The 17,330-nt window shown below is 46.3% G+C and overlaps 1 protein-coding gene across 1 annotated transcript in view; it reads right to left on the bottom strand.

Annotated features, from left to right (window-relative positions):
• Window positions 1-1,183: 1,183 nt before the first annotated feature.
• Window positions 1,184-17,330, bottom strand: part of LOC146863698 (uncharacterized) — a 68,121-nt gene continuing 51,974 nt past the window's right edge. Inside the window, exons 3-4 of the mRNA XM_085640669.1 lie at window positions 9,993-10,478; window positions 1,184-1,794 (exon numbers count right to left, since the gene is read on the bottom strand). Coding sequence (XP_085496795.1) covers window positions 1,283-1,794; window positions 9,993-10,290 — 810 coding nt within the window. The 5' untranslated portion in view covers window positions 10,291-10,478 and the 3' untranslated portion in view covers window positions 1,184-1,282. The remainder of the gene's footprint in view (window positions 1,795-9,992; window positions 10,479-17,330) is intronic.

Genomic DNA, 17,330 nt, shown 5'->3' with positions numbered 1-17,330 from the left:
ATTACGGCTTAGCTATATCTCCACCTTATCTGCAAATCTCCAAGTCCAATGCTTTAAAACTTGGCACAATTTGTACATCACCCCACAGCGCATACATCAATGGGGCGGGATTATGGGAATTAACTGTCCAAGATGCGGTGAGCTGGCGGTTGATATTATTCGTATGTTCTCTTCTTGTCCTAATTTAACTCCTTTGTTAAACAAAGTTAAACGACGTTTCGAGATATTGTTTCACCGTACGCTCCAACTTTCATCTCAGGAAGTTATATTGGGGGTAATCGATGTAGATATGACGCTCCCAGAGCAAAAGTTATTTTTTGTTTCCATGGCTATACTTAGATTATGTTTAGCAACTGTTTGGCTAGATCCATCCCCTCCTTCAGAATATGAGTGGTTTAGTAAATTTATAAATGTTGGGAAGTGGGAGCTTTTGGTTTTCAGAAAGAGAGGCCCAAGGGCCCGCAGAAATGGGGAATTGATTTGGGCACCTTGGATTAACTGGCTGGATCGTGCAAATTAATGATTCTTGAAAGTAATGAAGTATGATAGTAAAGTATATATATTGTGTATATTGTATATATTGTGTTCTGTAGCTATGAATTTATTGAGATAATTGGTTTACGGTTCAATTGATTTCTTCTATGTATATCTCCAGTCCTCAGCCCTCAAGGGTGGGTTGGGTGGGGTTTAGGGAGGGGTCTCAGGGGTAAAATTGTTAAAATAAGAGCTATGATACAGATGATGTAGATAATGAAAGTTGTGAAATAAAAAAATTATTACAAAAAAAAAAGAAAACAAATAAAACACATCTATATGTTTTGTTGCACCTTTATTTCCTTAGATAGATGGAAGGATGGATGGATAGATAGATAGATAGATAGATAGATAGATAGATAGATAGATAGATAGATAGATAGATAGATAGATAGATAGATAGATAGATAGATAGATAGATAGATAGATAGATAGATAGATAGATAGATAGATAGATAGATAGATAGATAGATAGATAGATAGATAGATAGATAGATAGATAGATAGATAGATAGATAGATAGATAGATAGATAGATAGATAGATAGATAGATAGATAGATAGATATATAGATAGATAGATAGAGAGATTGAGAGATAGATAGAGAGATAGAGAGATAGAGAGATAGAGAGATAGATAGATAGATAGATTGAGAGATAGATTGGTAGATAGATGCATGTTTAATGGTTGGTAAAGGCTGATAAATGGCTACTCCACTGTACACCTTGAGAGCCTCCTGACTACAGCCTCTACGCTGCTAAAGTTTCTTTTATCTTTTCGTTGGCCTGCTCTAGCTTGTCGATGACAGTATACAATCTAAGAGCGATTAGGAGTCGGTAAGTGCTATCGTTTCGGACTAGAGGACGCACGGCCTTCACCAGGCCATCCAAGACTGGGACCAAGGAATCAAGAAGCTGCGGAACATTTTTCAAGTGGGCCTCCAGTTTGTTCCCATTGATTTGGTCAATCATTGTGCGAAGGAGAGCATTGCACTGGCTCATCGGGATGAGGAAGTTGGTGAACTGCTGCTGCACCAAGGTGTCCTGCTTGTTAAACCGAGGAAGTGCCTGGATTTTCTTCTTTATAGCATCAATGGCGCGTAGAGTGTCATCCACTGACTGTCTGCAGGATTGGCTTTGTGTCACATACATGTTCATGGTGTTCAGCTGAGCGTTCAGACTGCGCTGCGCTTCGTTCACTCGGTTCCGGGCAGAATTAACAGCTCCATTGTCGCTGATCATGAAGTTAACCTTAAACAGATCTAGGAGGAGAAACAACATGAAGTTAAGGTATGGGTGGAACCTTCCTATATAATTCATCTACTTCAAAAAACATGCATTCTTCTGCAGCTTTGAGGTTTGAAGGTGCCTGGAATGAAGGTGTCCTGGACTTTAAAGGGGCCATCTGGTGAATGATGTCACACCTGCTTATCAAACCCCAGCTGAAGCCACCTACAGACATGCATTAATGAGGCCTATTGTTGGTGATTGCAGGAGATCCAGGACCGGGCCAAGGGTTTTATTTCCCTCTACACTGGATGCCCCTTTAATGGCCTTAACACGAGGGAAAAGGAGTTACATGATGACCCAGGTCATACCTCTTGCACATGATTCAATGTCATACCACACTGCCCCATGCCATGTTTGTGATGGAGTCTTGCAGGAGCATCAAGGCAGATTTTTAGGTGTCAGGTAAACATTTGAAATGTGTTCTGGCCCTCAACATTGGCTCCACTGCACAGGTCTCAATTCCCATGCTCTCCTTGCCCACTCCCCTCTGACACATCTCCTCAAGACTCATGCTTCTCCTGCCCCAGTTCACCATCATGCGTGTTAACATCTTTCACCCACTCGCCCAAGAAGTACCTCTCATATCAGCCACTAGGACTGGCCATCCTAAAACCCAACATGCCTACCTGATCTTCTGCACGAATGATGACAGCTGCACAGCTTCAGGGACCCCTAGGGTGGCTGAGCACACGCGTGCCACAGCCTAATGCATTGCTCATGTAAATGCACCTGTTTCAGCTGTCAAACATGACCAACAGGCACCGACGCGTTTCAGCCAGGATGCGGTTTGTATTCTTCGAGGGTGAATCCCAGAATAAGAAATCACAGTCCTGGTTACTAATTTCAGTCCATTGTCTCTGATTCCCCTTGCTACCCCCTGTAATGTGTGAAGTCACTCTGAATGAAATATCATTATATTGACTCTTATAAACGCAGCGTTATGACATGCCATAATAAATACTGGACGCCATTCCCTGACATCCCATTGTTTCTCTTAAGAAAAGTGATGCACCTTCTATATGATTCCATATATCTCTGACTCATTTTTGTTATAGTGCAGTGAGCTGCCTTCAGAAGCCCTGCAGAATGCAAACCCGGATACATATAAGGGACTTTGCGTTTCTGATTCATCATGGTAACAGAAACTCCTGCAGTGCAACTTTACCCTTTAGTGTATCCAATACCATATAGTATTAGGCTTGTGTTACCTACCAGGAATCTACATCACTCTGTCTCCCGCTCCTCACCCCAATACTTAGGTCCATCAGGTGATATCACCTCCTCTACGCAGGCTCGCGACCCCAGCTAAAGGAAAAATGAATATATCCCCTACGCCTCTGGTCTCCTGCCACGTAGACCCCATCCTCATACTTGGAGCCTTAGCGAGGAGTACGGCCAGCCCCATATGCATTGTTTTTTATCAAGTACTATCAATCACGGTAATGGTAGAGGGATGAAACCTGGGGGTAAGTAATTGATCTGACCATTATCTCTTTAACGCTTGCCTCCTCCCAATCCTTACACCTATGAGGTTATACCAAACCTGATTGTTCGCAACATGACACTCCAGCAAAATACTTACACTCTAAAGTAATGCCACACATCTGTTTTATTTTATTTTAACTAAAGTACTATCAAAGAGGAGCTGTCGGACGGATTACAACAAGAAATGTGTACTCAGAATCCAATTGTTGCGGATCACGCACATGAATTTGTATTTGTATTTGTATTGGCATTTATAAGGCGCGTAAATCACCCATAGGTTTCAAAGCGCCTGCAGAAACTCCAATGATGGACAGGTAATCAGACCAAATTAGAACAACCAGGTTTTCAGCAGTTTGCGAAACTTTAGATGATTTGGTTCAATCCTCATAGGGAGAGGGAGGGAGTTCCAGATAAGAGGGGCTATTTTAGAGAAAGATCTGTCTCCGTTTCTGACCGTTCGAACTTTGGGGACGCAGAGAAGGTGCTTGGAGGATGATCTGAGCGTTCTAGTCGAGTGATAGGCAATGAGTTTATTGGCGAGATATAGCGGGCCTTTGCCATTTAAGGTTTTGTGGACCAGGCAACAAAGTTTGAATTGGATGCGCTTTTTTATAGGAAGCCAGTGTAGTGACCTCAAGCTTGGGGCCGAGGGAGTGCGAGAGGGGAGATCAAGGACCATTCTGGCGGCGGTGTTCTGCAGGACTTGGAGTTTATTCAGAAGATTTTCATTTATGGATGCAAAAAGTGCATTGCCATAGTCCAGGCGGCTAATAATTAGTCCCTGGACCAGAGGCAGGCGGGAGGGAAGGGGAATCCATTTGAAAATTTTCTTCAGGTTGCGCATGAGCCCGAAGCTGGAGCGCACAATGCTATTGATATGGTCAGACATAGAGAGTTTGTTGTCCAACACTATCCCCAGATTTCGGGCTGACGTTTTGGGAGGGGGACACGGGCCTAAAGTTATAGGCCACCAATCGTCACTCCAAAATTTGTTTGCATTTCGAAGAGTAGTATCTCGGTTTTGTCTGCATTCAATAACAGATAGTTGTCTGACATCCACTCTTTTACCTTGATCATACACTGCTGGAATCTAGTTTTAACACTGGTGGGATCAATTCCTAGAGTGATGAGAATTTGAGTGTCATCGGCATAGGACACGGTTTCAAACCCGTGTGCTTTGATTAGTCTAGCCAATGGAGACACATAAAGATTAAAAAGCGTGGGACTTAGTATGGAGCCTTGTGGCACGCCCTTGTCTACTTCCTGATCCGAGGAGGTGAATTTGTCGATTTGTACTTTCGAGCTACGTCCAGTCAGAAAACTTTTAATCCATCTTAGGCTGAACCTTCGACACCCACCTCCACAAGACGTTTTAGAAGGATACTGTGTGAGATGGTGTCGAAGGCAGCAGACAGGTCTAATAAGACCAGAATGGAGGGCTGTTTGTCATCCAGGGCAAGTCTTATGTTATCCACCATCTCAATTAGAGCAGTTTCAGTGCTGTGAAATGCTCTGAATCCAGACTGAGAAGGGTCCAGCAGTTTGTTGGCTTCTAAATGTTTGGTGAGTTGGGAATTGACCAGCGATTCCAGGACCTTGCCAAACAGGGGGAGGAGGGAAATGGGACGGTAGTTTAGAGGCAGAGTTGGGTCAGCAGATGGTTTTTTCAGAATGGGCCTGATGACAGCTTTCTTCCAGTGAGCAGGCACGATTGATTGGGAGAGTGTGAGGTTAAGGGTTCTGGTCAAGTGAGGGATGAGGATAGGGGCAATTTTGGAGATGATTGAAGATGACGCAGGATCAGTGGGGGAACCAGAAGTAATTCTAGACAGTGTGGATGTTACATTTTGTTCTGAGAATGAATGGAAGTCCTTCAGAATGGTCGAGGGAGTAAGAGGGGTAGAGCTTATTAGCTGCTTGTCGGGTAGGTCAATAGTGGTGGAGTTAACAAAGGTTTTATAAATATCATTTACTTTGTTATAAAAGAATGAAGAAAGAGCATTGACCCATTCATAGGAAGCAACTGTCGGAGGCAGACAGGACGTGGGACTAGAGAATTCTTTAACTATTTTATAGAGTTCTCTATGGGAATTAGCAGCCCGATCTATCCTGGCACCCAGATAGTCTTTTTTTGCAGAGGCAATATCCCTCATATATTGTTGATGGGATTGTTTATATTGTATTCTGTCGTGGGGATTTTTAGAGTGCCTCAACTTGCGTTCGAGTGCCCTGACAGCAGATTTAGTTATTTTAAGTTCGGGGGTGAACCAAGGAGATAGTTTAGTTGGACATCTGCTGGATTTGATAGGAGCAATAATATCTAGGGCTGCGGTAATGGCTTGATCAAGATCGATTGCAGCCTGGTTAGGATCTGTTAAAGGTCCGATAGGTGTAGGGGAGAAATGCGCGGAAAAGGCTTCTGGACTGATCTTGTTCCAAGGTCTGCTTAGGCTGACTCTTTTCTTAGGGGAGGGGGGGGGGGGGGATTGAGTTAAGATAGATACGGAATTTGATGGTGTAATGATCGGACCAAAGGACCGGTAGCAGTTGTTCCAGTTTTAATTTGTCAGATTTGGTGAATAGAAGATCTAGAGTGTGACCGGCGGTGTGGGTAGGGCCGGTCACCAGTTGGTTTAGAGCTAGTGTGTTCATACTTATAATAAGTTCATTAGTGTGAGGGTCCTGTAGAGATTCGGCATGGTAGTTGAAATCTCCAAGGAGAAAGAAATTGTCAGAGGAAAGAGCGAAGGAGGCGATAGTTTCCGTGAGTTTGTTAACAAAATTCGTTTTTGTTCCCGGCGGCCTATAAAGAAGGGCGCCTTTCCAGGATTCATTATTCCCTAAGGTAATTGTGAAAGTGCAAATTTCACCCCAAATAGCAAGATGTGAATCATTGAGGTGAAATTTGATATTGGACCTGTAGGCAATAGCAATTCCTCCACCTTTTCTATTCGTCCTGTCCAGCCTCGAGATTTTGTAGTCATGGGGGAGGGCTACTGCTATGTCGGGTAATGCAGAGTCTGAGAGCCAGGTTTCCGTAATGAAACACAAATCTGGCTTATCTGCATCATGAAGCTGCGGAACCGGGTTCGAGGCTCCGTAACGACGCTCAACATCCTGTGATTCTGGGCACATTACGTAATCTCTCCGTGCCTAACAAAAATGAGTGTGTCCTTCTGTAACGAAACCGATGCTCATGTAAAGCGCTCTGATACACGATGTCTCGGGTCTAGTTCACGCTATTTAAAACTCAACCAAAAAAAGGTATGTACCTGAATTTCATCTGTTTACAGATGAAAAAATGTTAAAACCATTTTTGAATAAAAACATTTGATATATTAATATTCAAATATGGAATGCAGGAACCAAACTTCCATTTCAGGAGCTGCAGGATATAGCACACAAATATTTTGCGCCACAGTCGAGTGTTCGGCTGTCTGAAAAGAATCATGAGTATAGTTTAAAAGCAGGTTACATAAATGTTTTATTCACCCATGAAAATACATTGTCTTTTTTAATGTTCGTGATCCTCCTTTCGAAGTCATCTGAGGCCTGGGCTCTTTTTGGGCTTCTTATGGAGGGCCTTGAGCTTGACTTAGGCTTCTTTAGGAGGGGGTGGGGGGTGCTAGCTTAGTATTTCAAACCCAGCAACACAAGAGCAGTTGACAAACAGCAGCAAACTGGGAATGGAGACAGATAGAGGATATCAGGGCCCCAGAGGGAGGGACATGTATAGAGGCTGTTGGTGCTTTGGGGGCACAGTGCTCCGGACACGTGAAGTATATTGAGTGAGACACAGTAATGGGGATTGGGTGGAATGGGGAAGTGAAAGTTAGAGGCTGGTATGTAAGGCATCTGGGAAATTCACTGGAGGCTGATTGCTGCCTGTACATAATCACACCTTTTCATACTATTCACCCACCAGAGGAGGGTTCAGGCAGAGGAGGGTTCAGGCTTATTGGCTGCGTCTCATGAGTGGCCCTTCACCACAATGACATCTTAGTTAAATGCAAAATGTATCTTGGGAATGTTTTTTTCAATTTTTAATTGGCTAAGCAGTGTTTTAAGTGGGCAAGTGCATGTGTTTACTGAGCCCTCATGTATGTCCTTGGCAGTGCTGTCTCAGCAAAAGAAAATGGAAGCCACAAATAACATCTGAGTGACATGATTTGAGGCTGAGAACACAAAGAGTGAGGACCAGAAATAGGAAAACCAGACTGAGAGTGAGGAAGACTAGTGCAATGGGACCTCAGAATCAAAAGGAGATGGCCAGGCAGCTAGAGTCAGCAGAACTAGAGCAGGACAAGGAGGACCACAACCAAGGGGAAATGTAGATCAAGCCACAGAGGCTCGGAAGCAACAGGACCTCGCATACCAGCAGAACAAGAATCAGGACGAGAAGGAAAAGGATGATCAGGACAAAGAGGGCCATGATGACTGGAGCCAGGATAACCAAGCCAGGTGACTAACAACAGGATTGCCTGAACAATGAGGATCAGGACTAGAGAACCAGGGCCAAGAGTATCATGAAAACTTGAAGGAGGAGCAGAGGAAACTGGTCAAGGCAGGGGCAGGCGGACTAGAGACATGGAGATCAGGGACAAGACTGAGGTGGGTTAGGAGAACTACAAGGATCAGAATAAACAGCAACAGGCACAGGGCTAGGAGGACCAGAGGGGTCACAACCAAGGGGACCAGGACCTGAAGTACCAAGTAGAGCAGGATGAACAGGAACTGAGGTTTCAGGCTCAGGCCTTCAAGGATCACTGGGACCAGGACAACCAGAGCCACAAGGGCCAATATGAGCAGATCAGGACCAAAAAGAATGCGCCGAGCCCAAGAGGACCTAATAAGGAGGACTAGGACCAGTGGACCCGGTAATTGGTGGTCCAAGAAGACAAGGCCCAGGGTAAGTAAAATCAGGATGACCTAAACCAGGATGACTAGGACTGTCAGATCTAGAAGATCCAAGACAGCATGATTAGGTGGAGATGGACCCAGCTGCCCAGCAGGCTCATGGTGAGGATCAGTAGTTGCAGAATCAGGAGGCTGAGGATGGGCTAATACAAGGAAGGGCCAGGAGCAGAGTCAAGAAGACAAGTGTCTGGAAGGACAACAACCAGGAGAGCCAGATTCAGGAAACCAGCATCGAGTGAACAGAACTAGTTGGACCAGGATGAGGATCAGGTGAACCAAAATCAACTGAGAAAAGGAGGGGTGGGAAAGAACCAGGAGGAGGAACCAACAGCAGAACACACAAAAGGACCTGGCGGAGACGGGAGTTGACCAGAGACAGGACACCTATGTGATCCTGTGCTACATATATTAGGGTATCTATTTTGTAAACGGTTCTTATTCATGCTTCTTGAGCTGTCAACCCTCAGACATCTCCACCTATTTTAGCCCACATATAAAACTGGTCTGTATTTTCTCAAAATCAGTGCATGCATTGGGAATAAAAAGCCTGGGCTGTTACACTCTGACCTCTGAGTAATAGCAGACACTGTCTGATGCTGGCCCAGTAGTCTAAGGGTGGATCTGGTGCAGAGGTGTCTAAGGGTGAATGTGTAAAATGGAGTGTGGTCTGCAAGAATGGCACAGAGGGATTTCAGATGGCTGAAGTGAGCAAAAATGCCATTTTGAGTCTGTGCAAACTTACTAACCTACATGTTTTAAGGCTTTTCAACAACTCTTCTCTAATATTTTCGCATACTGAGAAATGTTGGAAATGTACTCCTGACAATGGCAGTAGTAAACCTTATTCCAGAGTTGGGAAAAAGTGGTTGGAGGGAAAATGAACTTCCAAACACTTAGATTTCTGCAGGAGCAAATCTACACATGCATATTTGCTCATGCTAAAATGCAGTTCACAAATATTTTCTAGGAGTACTATTTCTTGTCCTACTTCTGTAAATTCTTGGAAAATCATGAATGGCGTATAGCAGCAATAAATGCATGGGTGCACTTTTGAGACTTTCATTAATAATTTGTCCCCTAACTTGATCTGGTCATGAGCATGGCCTTTTGCGTTTATTAAAACTCTGTCTCTCTTCTCCTGGCTTTACTGTGGGCGACAGCATTCTGATCTTTCACCAGAAGCATATCGGCACATAAAGCAGTTGTGTTCAGTGCCAGTCACTACTGTGCCAATGTGTGCTTTTTGATAGCAATTTTTTTTTTTGCAGTTGCCAATATTTGTTTTAATGGTGAGGGCCTGGCAGCTCCCACACCAATAAGGTTTTACAAAAACCATGCCAAAACAAGTCACACATTGACAGAATTAAAAGCTGACCACCAATTTCAGATCTACTTTGCCAATGCTTGTTCATTTTTGTTTCTCATAATCTTATTGCAAATCGTTACACTGATTTTCCATTATGAATATTTTTGGGAAATACTAGCATGCATCTCAACACGTTACCAAATGATGCTGCAAAGAAACGGTATTTTAAATTTTACAGTAGTTTTACAAAATATTTTTTTTCCCCGCTTTCATTTTTTTATGAACATTTTATTTTGAAAGCAAAGAATCATCATTCTTGCTTTCAAGCTTCTGCAAATATTTGCATCAAACCATAGAGCATTGTGGGAGAATTATACATAGCCTCATATTGCTAAACTTTGTAAACGTGTGTACACATTGTGAGTTTCCTTGAAGTTTACAAGGGTAAAAATAAATTCATACTTAGGTGGAGCAGGCTGGCGAGGTGTGCATGAAACACATTCTGGGCCTTCTGTGCCTGTTGAGTCAGTTGAGCCAGTGCACCATGTGCTGCGACCAGGGCCCGGCGTGCCGCCTCCGTGCCCTGTTTGCTGCTGCTCTCTAGCGCCTGGAGGCCCGAGAGCCGCTGCTTCAGGCCTCTGAGCTGCGCTTCCAGGAGCCTCAGCTGATCTTCCAGTGCCTTGATACCGTTTAGGCGCTTCTCCTCACAGGATCTCATGATGCTGAGATGGCCCTGGCACACCTCTTGAGCCCTGCTCATGCCCTTCCAGCTGGCACTGAGGCCCGGAAGTAGATCCCTCTGGAAGTCAGGCTGGCGACCCCCGCAGCTCTGCAGGGAGTCCGTGAAGGCCTGCAGGGACTACAGCCCCTCCAAGAAGGCATGCACAATCCTCTTCGACGTCACTTCCGAGAGGGCCCGAGTCTGAGTGGGAAGAAGAACCGCTGGCCCTAAAAGGAAGAGAGAGAAGTGAAGGATGGGATTGAGAGAGACATTAGGGCGCGTTGAGCAAATGTTACGGTTCAACGGATATTTCCATTACAACCCGGGCCTATGATAGAAACATGCATGCCAACATCTGTAAACATCAAAAAATATTTGACAAACAGGGAGTCTATATACCCTTTTGGCTGAAGCAGAGGCAACTTTAGGCAGGAGAAAGCTATAATATACCCACTTTTTTTTTACTTTACAAACCGGGAGTTTCCTGCTGGATTTCAGGTCTGTTGGCATGTGTGCATTAAGTGCCCTGGGCAGCCCAATATGCATTTGTGCTTCTTATCTCTACCTTGGGGTATTAAGGAAGGGGCCACAGAAGCTCGTATTATAGGGGCAGGAGTAGAGACAAAGAGACAGTCACAAGATGCCCTCAGATGTGGCGCACAGTCAGCGCGCTCCTGAGGCTCCCCCTTGGGAGGGAGGAAAAGAGGCCCAGCCTTCACCGCACATTCCTTTAGGGGGTCTCTGCCTCCCTTTTCAAACAGGGCCATTGCTTCAGGGAGGTGTTAGGGTTGTTACATCCTCTTCTCCCCAGTAAATGTATTTTCTGATGAATAGTGGGGCACAGGTGCTCTCAGTGGGGTGTGGTGAATTGTCTGTCTGATTTCACCTCGGATTTTTGCATGAGTACTCTGTCAATAACACACACAATCTCATCTCTGTTTTAAAAGTCCAAAAGAATGTTATTTTACAAAATATTGTGTTTCTCTCACTCAGTACTCCTACCAATCCTCATTCCTCTCCCTTTCCACTGCCCCTTAAGCCCCTCTCATGCACCCTGCTTGTCGTTTAATGTATTTAAACATTATATGCCAGGGTGATTGTCGGGGAATTGGACGGTCATCCCCCCCACCCCCTCGATCTTAATGACAAAGCTACGCCATGGTTTTTAAGGTGGAGGCTAGGTCGGCGCCTGCACATTAAAAGATGGGTTAGCTGGGTCAGCCGCTCTGGTTCACTTATGCTTTGGGACTGGACCTGCTGTCCGACACCCAAAGGAGTCCAGAAGGACTGGACCTGCTGTCCGACATCCAAAGGAGTGCTGAAGGACTGGACCTGCTGTCCGACATCCAAAGGAGTCCAGAAGGACTCGACCTGCTGTCTGACACCCAAAGGAGCCCAGAAGGACTGGACCTGCTGTCCGACACCCAAAGGAGCCCAGAAGGACTGGACCTGCTGTCTGACACCCAAAGGAGCCCAGAAGGACTTGGCCTGCTGTCCGTCACCCAAAGGAGCCCAGAAGGACTGGACCTGCTGTCCGACACCCAAAGGAGTCCAGAAGGACTGGACCTGCTGTCCGACACCCAAAGGAGCCCAGAAGGACTGGACCTGCTGTCCGAGACCCAAAGGAGCCCAGAAGGACTGGAACTGCTGTCCAACACCCAAAGGAGCCCAGAAGGACTGGACCTGCTGTCCGAGACCCAAAGGAGCCCAGAAGGACTGGACCTGCTGTCCGACACCCAAAGGAGCCCAGAAGGACTGGACCTGCTGTCCGAGACCCAAAGGAGCCCAGAAGGACTGGACCTGCTGTCCAACACCCAAAGGAGTCCAGAAGGACTGGACCTGCTGTCCGACATCCAAAGGAGTCCAAAAGGACTCGACCTGCTGTCCGACATCCAAAGGAGTCCAGAAGGACTCGGCCTGCTGTCTGACACCCAAAGGAGCCCAGAAGGACTGGACCTGCTGTCCGACACCCAAAGGAGCCCAGAAGGACTGGACCTGCTGTCTGACACCCAAAGGAGCCCAGAAGGACTGGGCCTGCTGTCCGTCACCCAAAGGAGCCCAGAAGGACTGGACCTGCTGTCCGACACCCAAAGGAGTCCAGAAGGACTGGACCTGCTGTCCGACACCCAAAGGAGCCCAGAAGGACTGGACCTGCTGTCCGAGACCCAAAGGAGCCCAGAAGGACTGGACCTGCTGTCCGATACCCAAAGGAGCCCAGAAGGACTGGACCTGCTGTCCGAGACCCAAAGGAGCCCAGAAGGACTGGACCTGCTGTCCAACACCCAAAGGAGCCCAGAAGGACTGGACCTGCTGTCCGACACCCAAAGGAGTCCAGAAGGACTGGACCTGCTGTCCGACACCCAAAGGAGTCCAGAAGGACTGGACCTGCTGTCCGACATCCAAAGGAGCCCAGAAGGACTGGACCTGCTGTCCGACACCCAAAGGAGTCCAGAAGGACTGGACCTGCTGTCCGACACCCAAAGGAGCCCAGAAGGACTGGACCTGCTGTCCGACATCCAAAGGAGTCCTGAAGGACTGGCCCTGCTCCCTTTTGGACGCAGGATAAAGAAGTGAATACCAAGGGTCATAGGGCTGACCTCCTGTTCAAGCTACAGGGACACTGCATGCTACAAGAGGCCTTTTGTGAAGATTACTAGCAGACAGGTTTAAATTGGACCCTGCTGGTGGCCCCTGCTGGAGTGAGCCCTGACCCCCAAGTGCTGTTCCTGAGTTCCAGGAACCCTTAACTGTGTCTGGTTGGAATGCTCCATTGTGGCCAGCTGTAAATCAGGCCTAGGTACCAGTTTACCGTGACAAGTTGAGTGCACTATTTTTATTTAAAACTCAAAACATTAATATCTCCAGTTCCTCTTATTTGATTTGTGTAGTGTTGGTATAATTGTAATTATTACAATGTGTTTAATTTGCTTTATGATTTTCATTTTATGGTTCCCCACTTCAGTCGTTTAGTAGCCCCACTGTGGCTGCTGCTGCTCTCTTAACTGCCTTAGATGCTTGGTTTTGGCTGCTGACCTGGGGATTTGGGGGTATGGCCATAGCAGTTAGGAGTGTCCTTGGGACCGGCCTCTGCGGGCCGGCATCCATTCATCAATGGCACCTGCTTTCCATGAGGAGGGCCTTTGGCCACAACTGCCTCTCTTTTGTTTTCCGGGGCAATGAAGGTGAGATAAATCTCTGAAGCTGTGCAGCAGGTAGTGTACTACAATTCATTTAGGGAGACGTTATGTTACGATCTGGAGTAGCCTTGCGTCTTGTACAATAGACAGTCATCAGGGACATCCAGGAATCTTTGGTGTAGGTCCTTATCCCTGCTTCGGTTTAGTCCTGACAACTTAACTAATCCCGCTGAAGGTACCATGAAGTGCCTGACTCCTTTTATGTCATTCACCTTAACCAGGAGGTTAGGGGAGTAAGATGAATTATTGTCAAGACCCTCTCATCTGGCAGTGTTAACTGATAGGTGAGCTCTTTACTGAGGTTGTTTCGTTTTCACTAAGGGGTCTCTTTGCTTCATTAGTAACTCTTCCTTCTCTTACATCTTGGCTCTTCTTACACATCAAGGTCATTACCAGCCATGTAACTATAAACAGATCAGCAATGTGTCCTTTAGCTTCAGACCTTTTGACTAAGGAGTGAATATGGTGATTGTCCTTCCCAGTCATGTGCCTAAACACCGAGCAACAATGGGGCATATTTATGAGAAAATGTCGGAGCACTCCAACATCTTCAAAATGCAGGGACGCACTGTATTCACAAGAATATGGCGCACACCTGTGTTTTCCTTAGCACTGCTGCTAAATTTAGCTGCCTAGCGCCAACGCAGGCACCATAGTGTGTTGCAGGGAATGTGTCTCTTCCTGCAAATAAACAATCACGAATGGCAATTTGTTATAACACATAGGAGTAGCAAATCGTCATTATTTAACAAATGTTTTGTATACAGGAAGGGATACCTTCTTGCACATATACAGTCATTAATAGCGTTGTTAGACTTGGCGTCTTTTGGCGTGTTTCCCCTGTCTTTTGGCTTTCTGACCTCCTAGTTTTGACTCTGGTTTTGCTGGTTTGGTGTCTCTGTGCACTTTCTCACTGTTGGTCAGTGTTTAAGTGCAGGTGCTCCTGTTGTAAAGTGGTATAATGAATTGGTGTTTCCATGACTGGCATATTTGATTTACTAGTCAGTCCCTAGTAAAGTGCACTGAGTGTGCCAGGGCCTGTGAAACAAATGCTACTGGTGAGTCTGCAGTACTGATTGCGCCACCCTCATGAGTAGCCCTGAAAATGTAACCATTGCCATTGCACAGCCTGTGGGCAGTCTGGTACTGCCATGTTGACTTGGCAAGTGTACTAGGAGTGGGTGGAATTTGCGTAGTCACGCTTAGCAAAGATCTGCAAAACGGTAAAAAATCTCTGCTAGCACACAGACTTCTCCGAACACGTGGAATTGCTTGTTCCGCCCGTTCGTGATGCTTTTTACCTGTTTGCGAACGCTGTTTGCGTGCACGGGGAGAAATATCTCACAAACACACATTTTGAAAGCATGAACAAGCAAAAAATTCAGTGAAGCCGCGGATTGTGAAATTTTGGGCAAGTCCACGTTCACAGCGGAACGAGAAATTACCCAAATTCCGCAAATTCCGCGAGCGGAAAGGAATTTACCGCCCAGGCCTAAAGTGTACCCACTTGCCAGGCCCTAATCTTCCCTTTCCTCAAATATCAGTCTCCCCTAAGGTAGCCCAATGTACCCCTGAGGGCAGGGTGCAGTGTACGTAAAAGGTAGGACATGCTCTGGTGTGTGTGGCATGTCCTGATGCTGAATTACTGCCAGTTTCGTTTTTCACTATTGCAATGCTACCTCTGCCCATAGGACAGAATGGGGAGTTTGTTTATAACATCTTATAAACATAAATACCCCTGGGAACAAGGTAGAAAGATACAGTTTAGTATGCCTGAACTCAGAATCTAAAGATGCTTCCTTTAGTAAAGGTGATGTTTGCATTCTGTTTTCGAAAATACCACTTTTAGAAGATATTTTCTTGCTTAGCCATCCAGTATGCTTCTGCTAGGTTTGTGGATTGACTGTCTGCCTTTGGGATGATAGGGGCTGGGGAGGAGCAGTGGCTCCAGAGAGTGTAGATGGGTCAGGGATGGGCTGAATAGACCTGGGCTGCATTTAGAGTAAGGGGAGGAGATTTCCTTTCACATGAATGGGCCTGGTCTGCCTCTGACAATGCTGTCTCCACCTCCTGCCAGGAAGCTGCACCAGAGAGGATAGAACTGGTTCTGGCTGGGACAGACACTCTCTGCTTCCAGAGAACAAAGGATTTTGTGGTATAAATATTGGGGCCCAGACCTCAGAACTTTGGAACTCTTTTGGACCAAGAAGACTGCAAAGAAGAGCTAGAGAAGCTGTGAGGAGGAACTACCACTTTGCTGAGTGTTTTGCTTTGTTGGACTGCAGTGGCTGCTTCTGACTTGGGCAGTGAAAGGACTGGACTGAACTTTCTGCAACTTCTTTATTGAGTATCTCCAAGGGCCTGAAATAGAGCTTGTTTCCTGTTCTGTAGTCTCAGGGACTGCACAAACTTCACCAACCTCTGGGTACCACTTCTGGAACCACAGTTTCAGCTGCCACAGAGAAGGGAAACACAACCGACTCATTTACCAACTCCATTGCTGGCTCTGTATCCTGACTTCTCCGCAGACCGCACCATCCCCATCTCGCACCGCAAACCTGGTCCCCCTGTCGACAACGACTGATGCCACCGCCACCAAGCCGCTGCTTGCACCGTGACCTGTGTGCACCGCACTCCTCACCGCCTCACTTCACTTCGCCTTCCTGGTCTCACCTACGCCATCGCTGCTGCTGACTTTGACACGCATCATGGCTGGGAACACCGATCATAAGTTTCGCAATGCACAGCCTCGTCCCACACAGCCTTCTGGGCTGAACGATGCCAGCTGCCGCTAACCGGCTGTCACCTGCATGGCAACCTGCCAGCACCGCATCGAGCACCGTCTCACCTTGCACTGTAAGCCTTGGTCTCACCAACGTCGTCTAGACAATTGTCACCGAGCTGCTGCCTGCACTGCTTCGAGAGGACACCGCACCCTGCACAGCATCTATTTTGCAACGCAACCGTGGTTGCCATGACCAGCTCACACCAACTTGTCAGCCGCAACGAGAAAGGTACTGTTACCGTGTCTGTTCACGCTTTCTCTGACCCATATCGACGCGGTCGGCTGGAACTGTTAGACTCTGTTATTTTCAGCATCACGGTAGCCCTGGACGGTGCTACCGACTTTTACGAACTGTGTTTTTCAAGTATTCTTGCAAAGATTACCTTTTTAGGTACTGTATTATGGATTTTTATCGTTTTGGTCTTGTTTTAGGTATACAAAATATTGGATATTTTTCTAAAACTGGCGTGGTATCCTTTTGTCGTGTTTTCACTATATTACTGTTGGTTATGTGTTATGCTTTACACACTGCCTCTAAGATAAGCCTAACTGCTCGTGCCAAGCTACCAAGGAGGTGAGCAGGGGTTATTTTAGGAGTGTAACTCCCTTATCCTAACAAGAACGAAGGGTCCCTACTTGGGCAAAGGTGCAAACCCTTGCCAACTAGAGACCCCATTTCTAACATTGGTTGTCAACGGGGAGGATAGGAATTGTGGTTGCACTTGACTTGCAGTGATTGGTGTGCACTACTACCATATTGCAGACCATTACGTACCACATACTTTTTTTTGGTGGTCTATTTTTGACTTTCCATTGGTCTTAAATCTGAACTTTCCAGTACAATATGACTGAATCGATTGCATCATCTGCTTCATCCTTGGAAGTGGCCTTTGAGGAGGAGAGGTTAGAAACCTTCAATGTGAAGGAATTGAAGGCGATCTGCAAAAACCTTTAAGTCCAAATCAGGGGCCTCACCCGTAAAGAGGAGCTACAAAAGGCTCTGAGGACCTGGGTAGCAGCCAGACATGCTAGTGAGCTGTCTATGGATCTTGTTATGGAGGTAGAGGAGGAGAAAGGCTGATGTTAGACCATGATAT

Source organism: Triturus cristatus, chromosome 2_1 (genome assembly GCF_964204655.1).
Source record: "Triturus cristatus chromosome 2_1, aTriCri1.1, whole genome shotgun sequence".
NCBI lineage: Eukaryota > Metazoa > Chordata > Amphibia > Caudata > Salamandridae > Triturus > Triturus cristatus.
The sequence above is the reverse complement of the archived record's forward strand: the minus strand, read 5'-3'. Positions and strand labels throughout refer to the sequence as shown.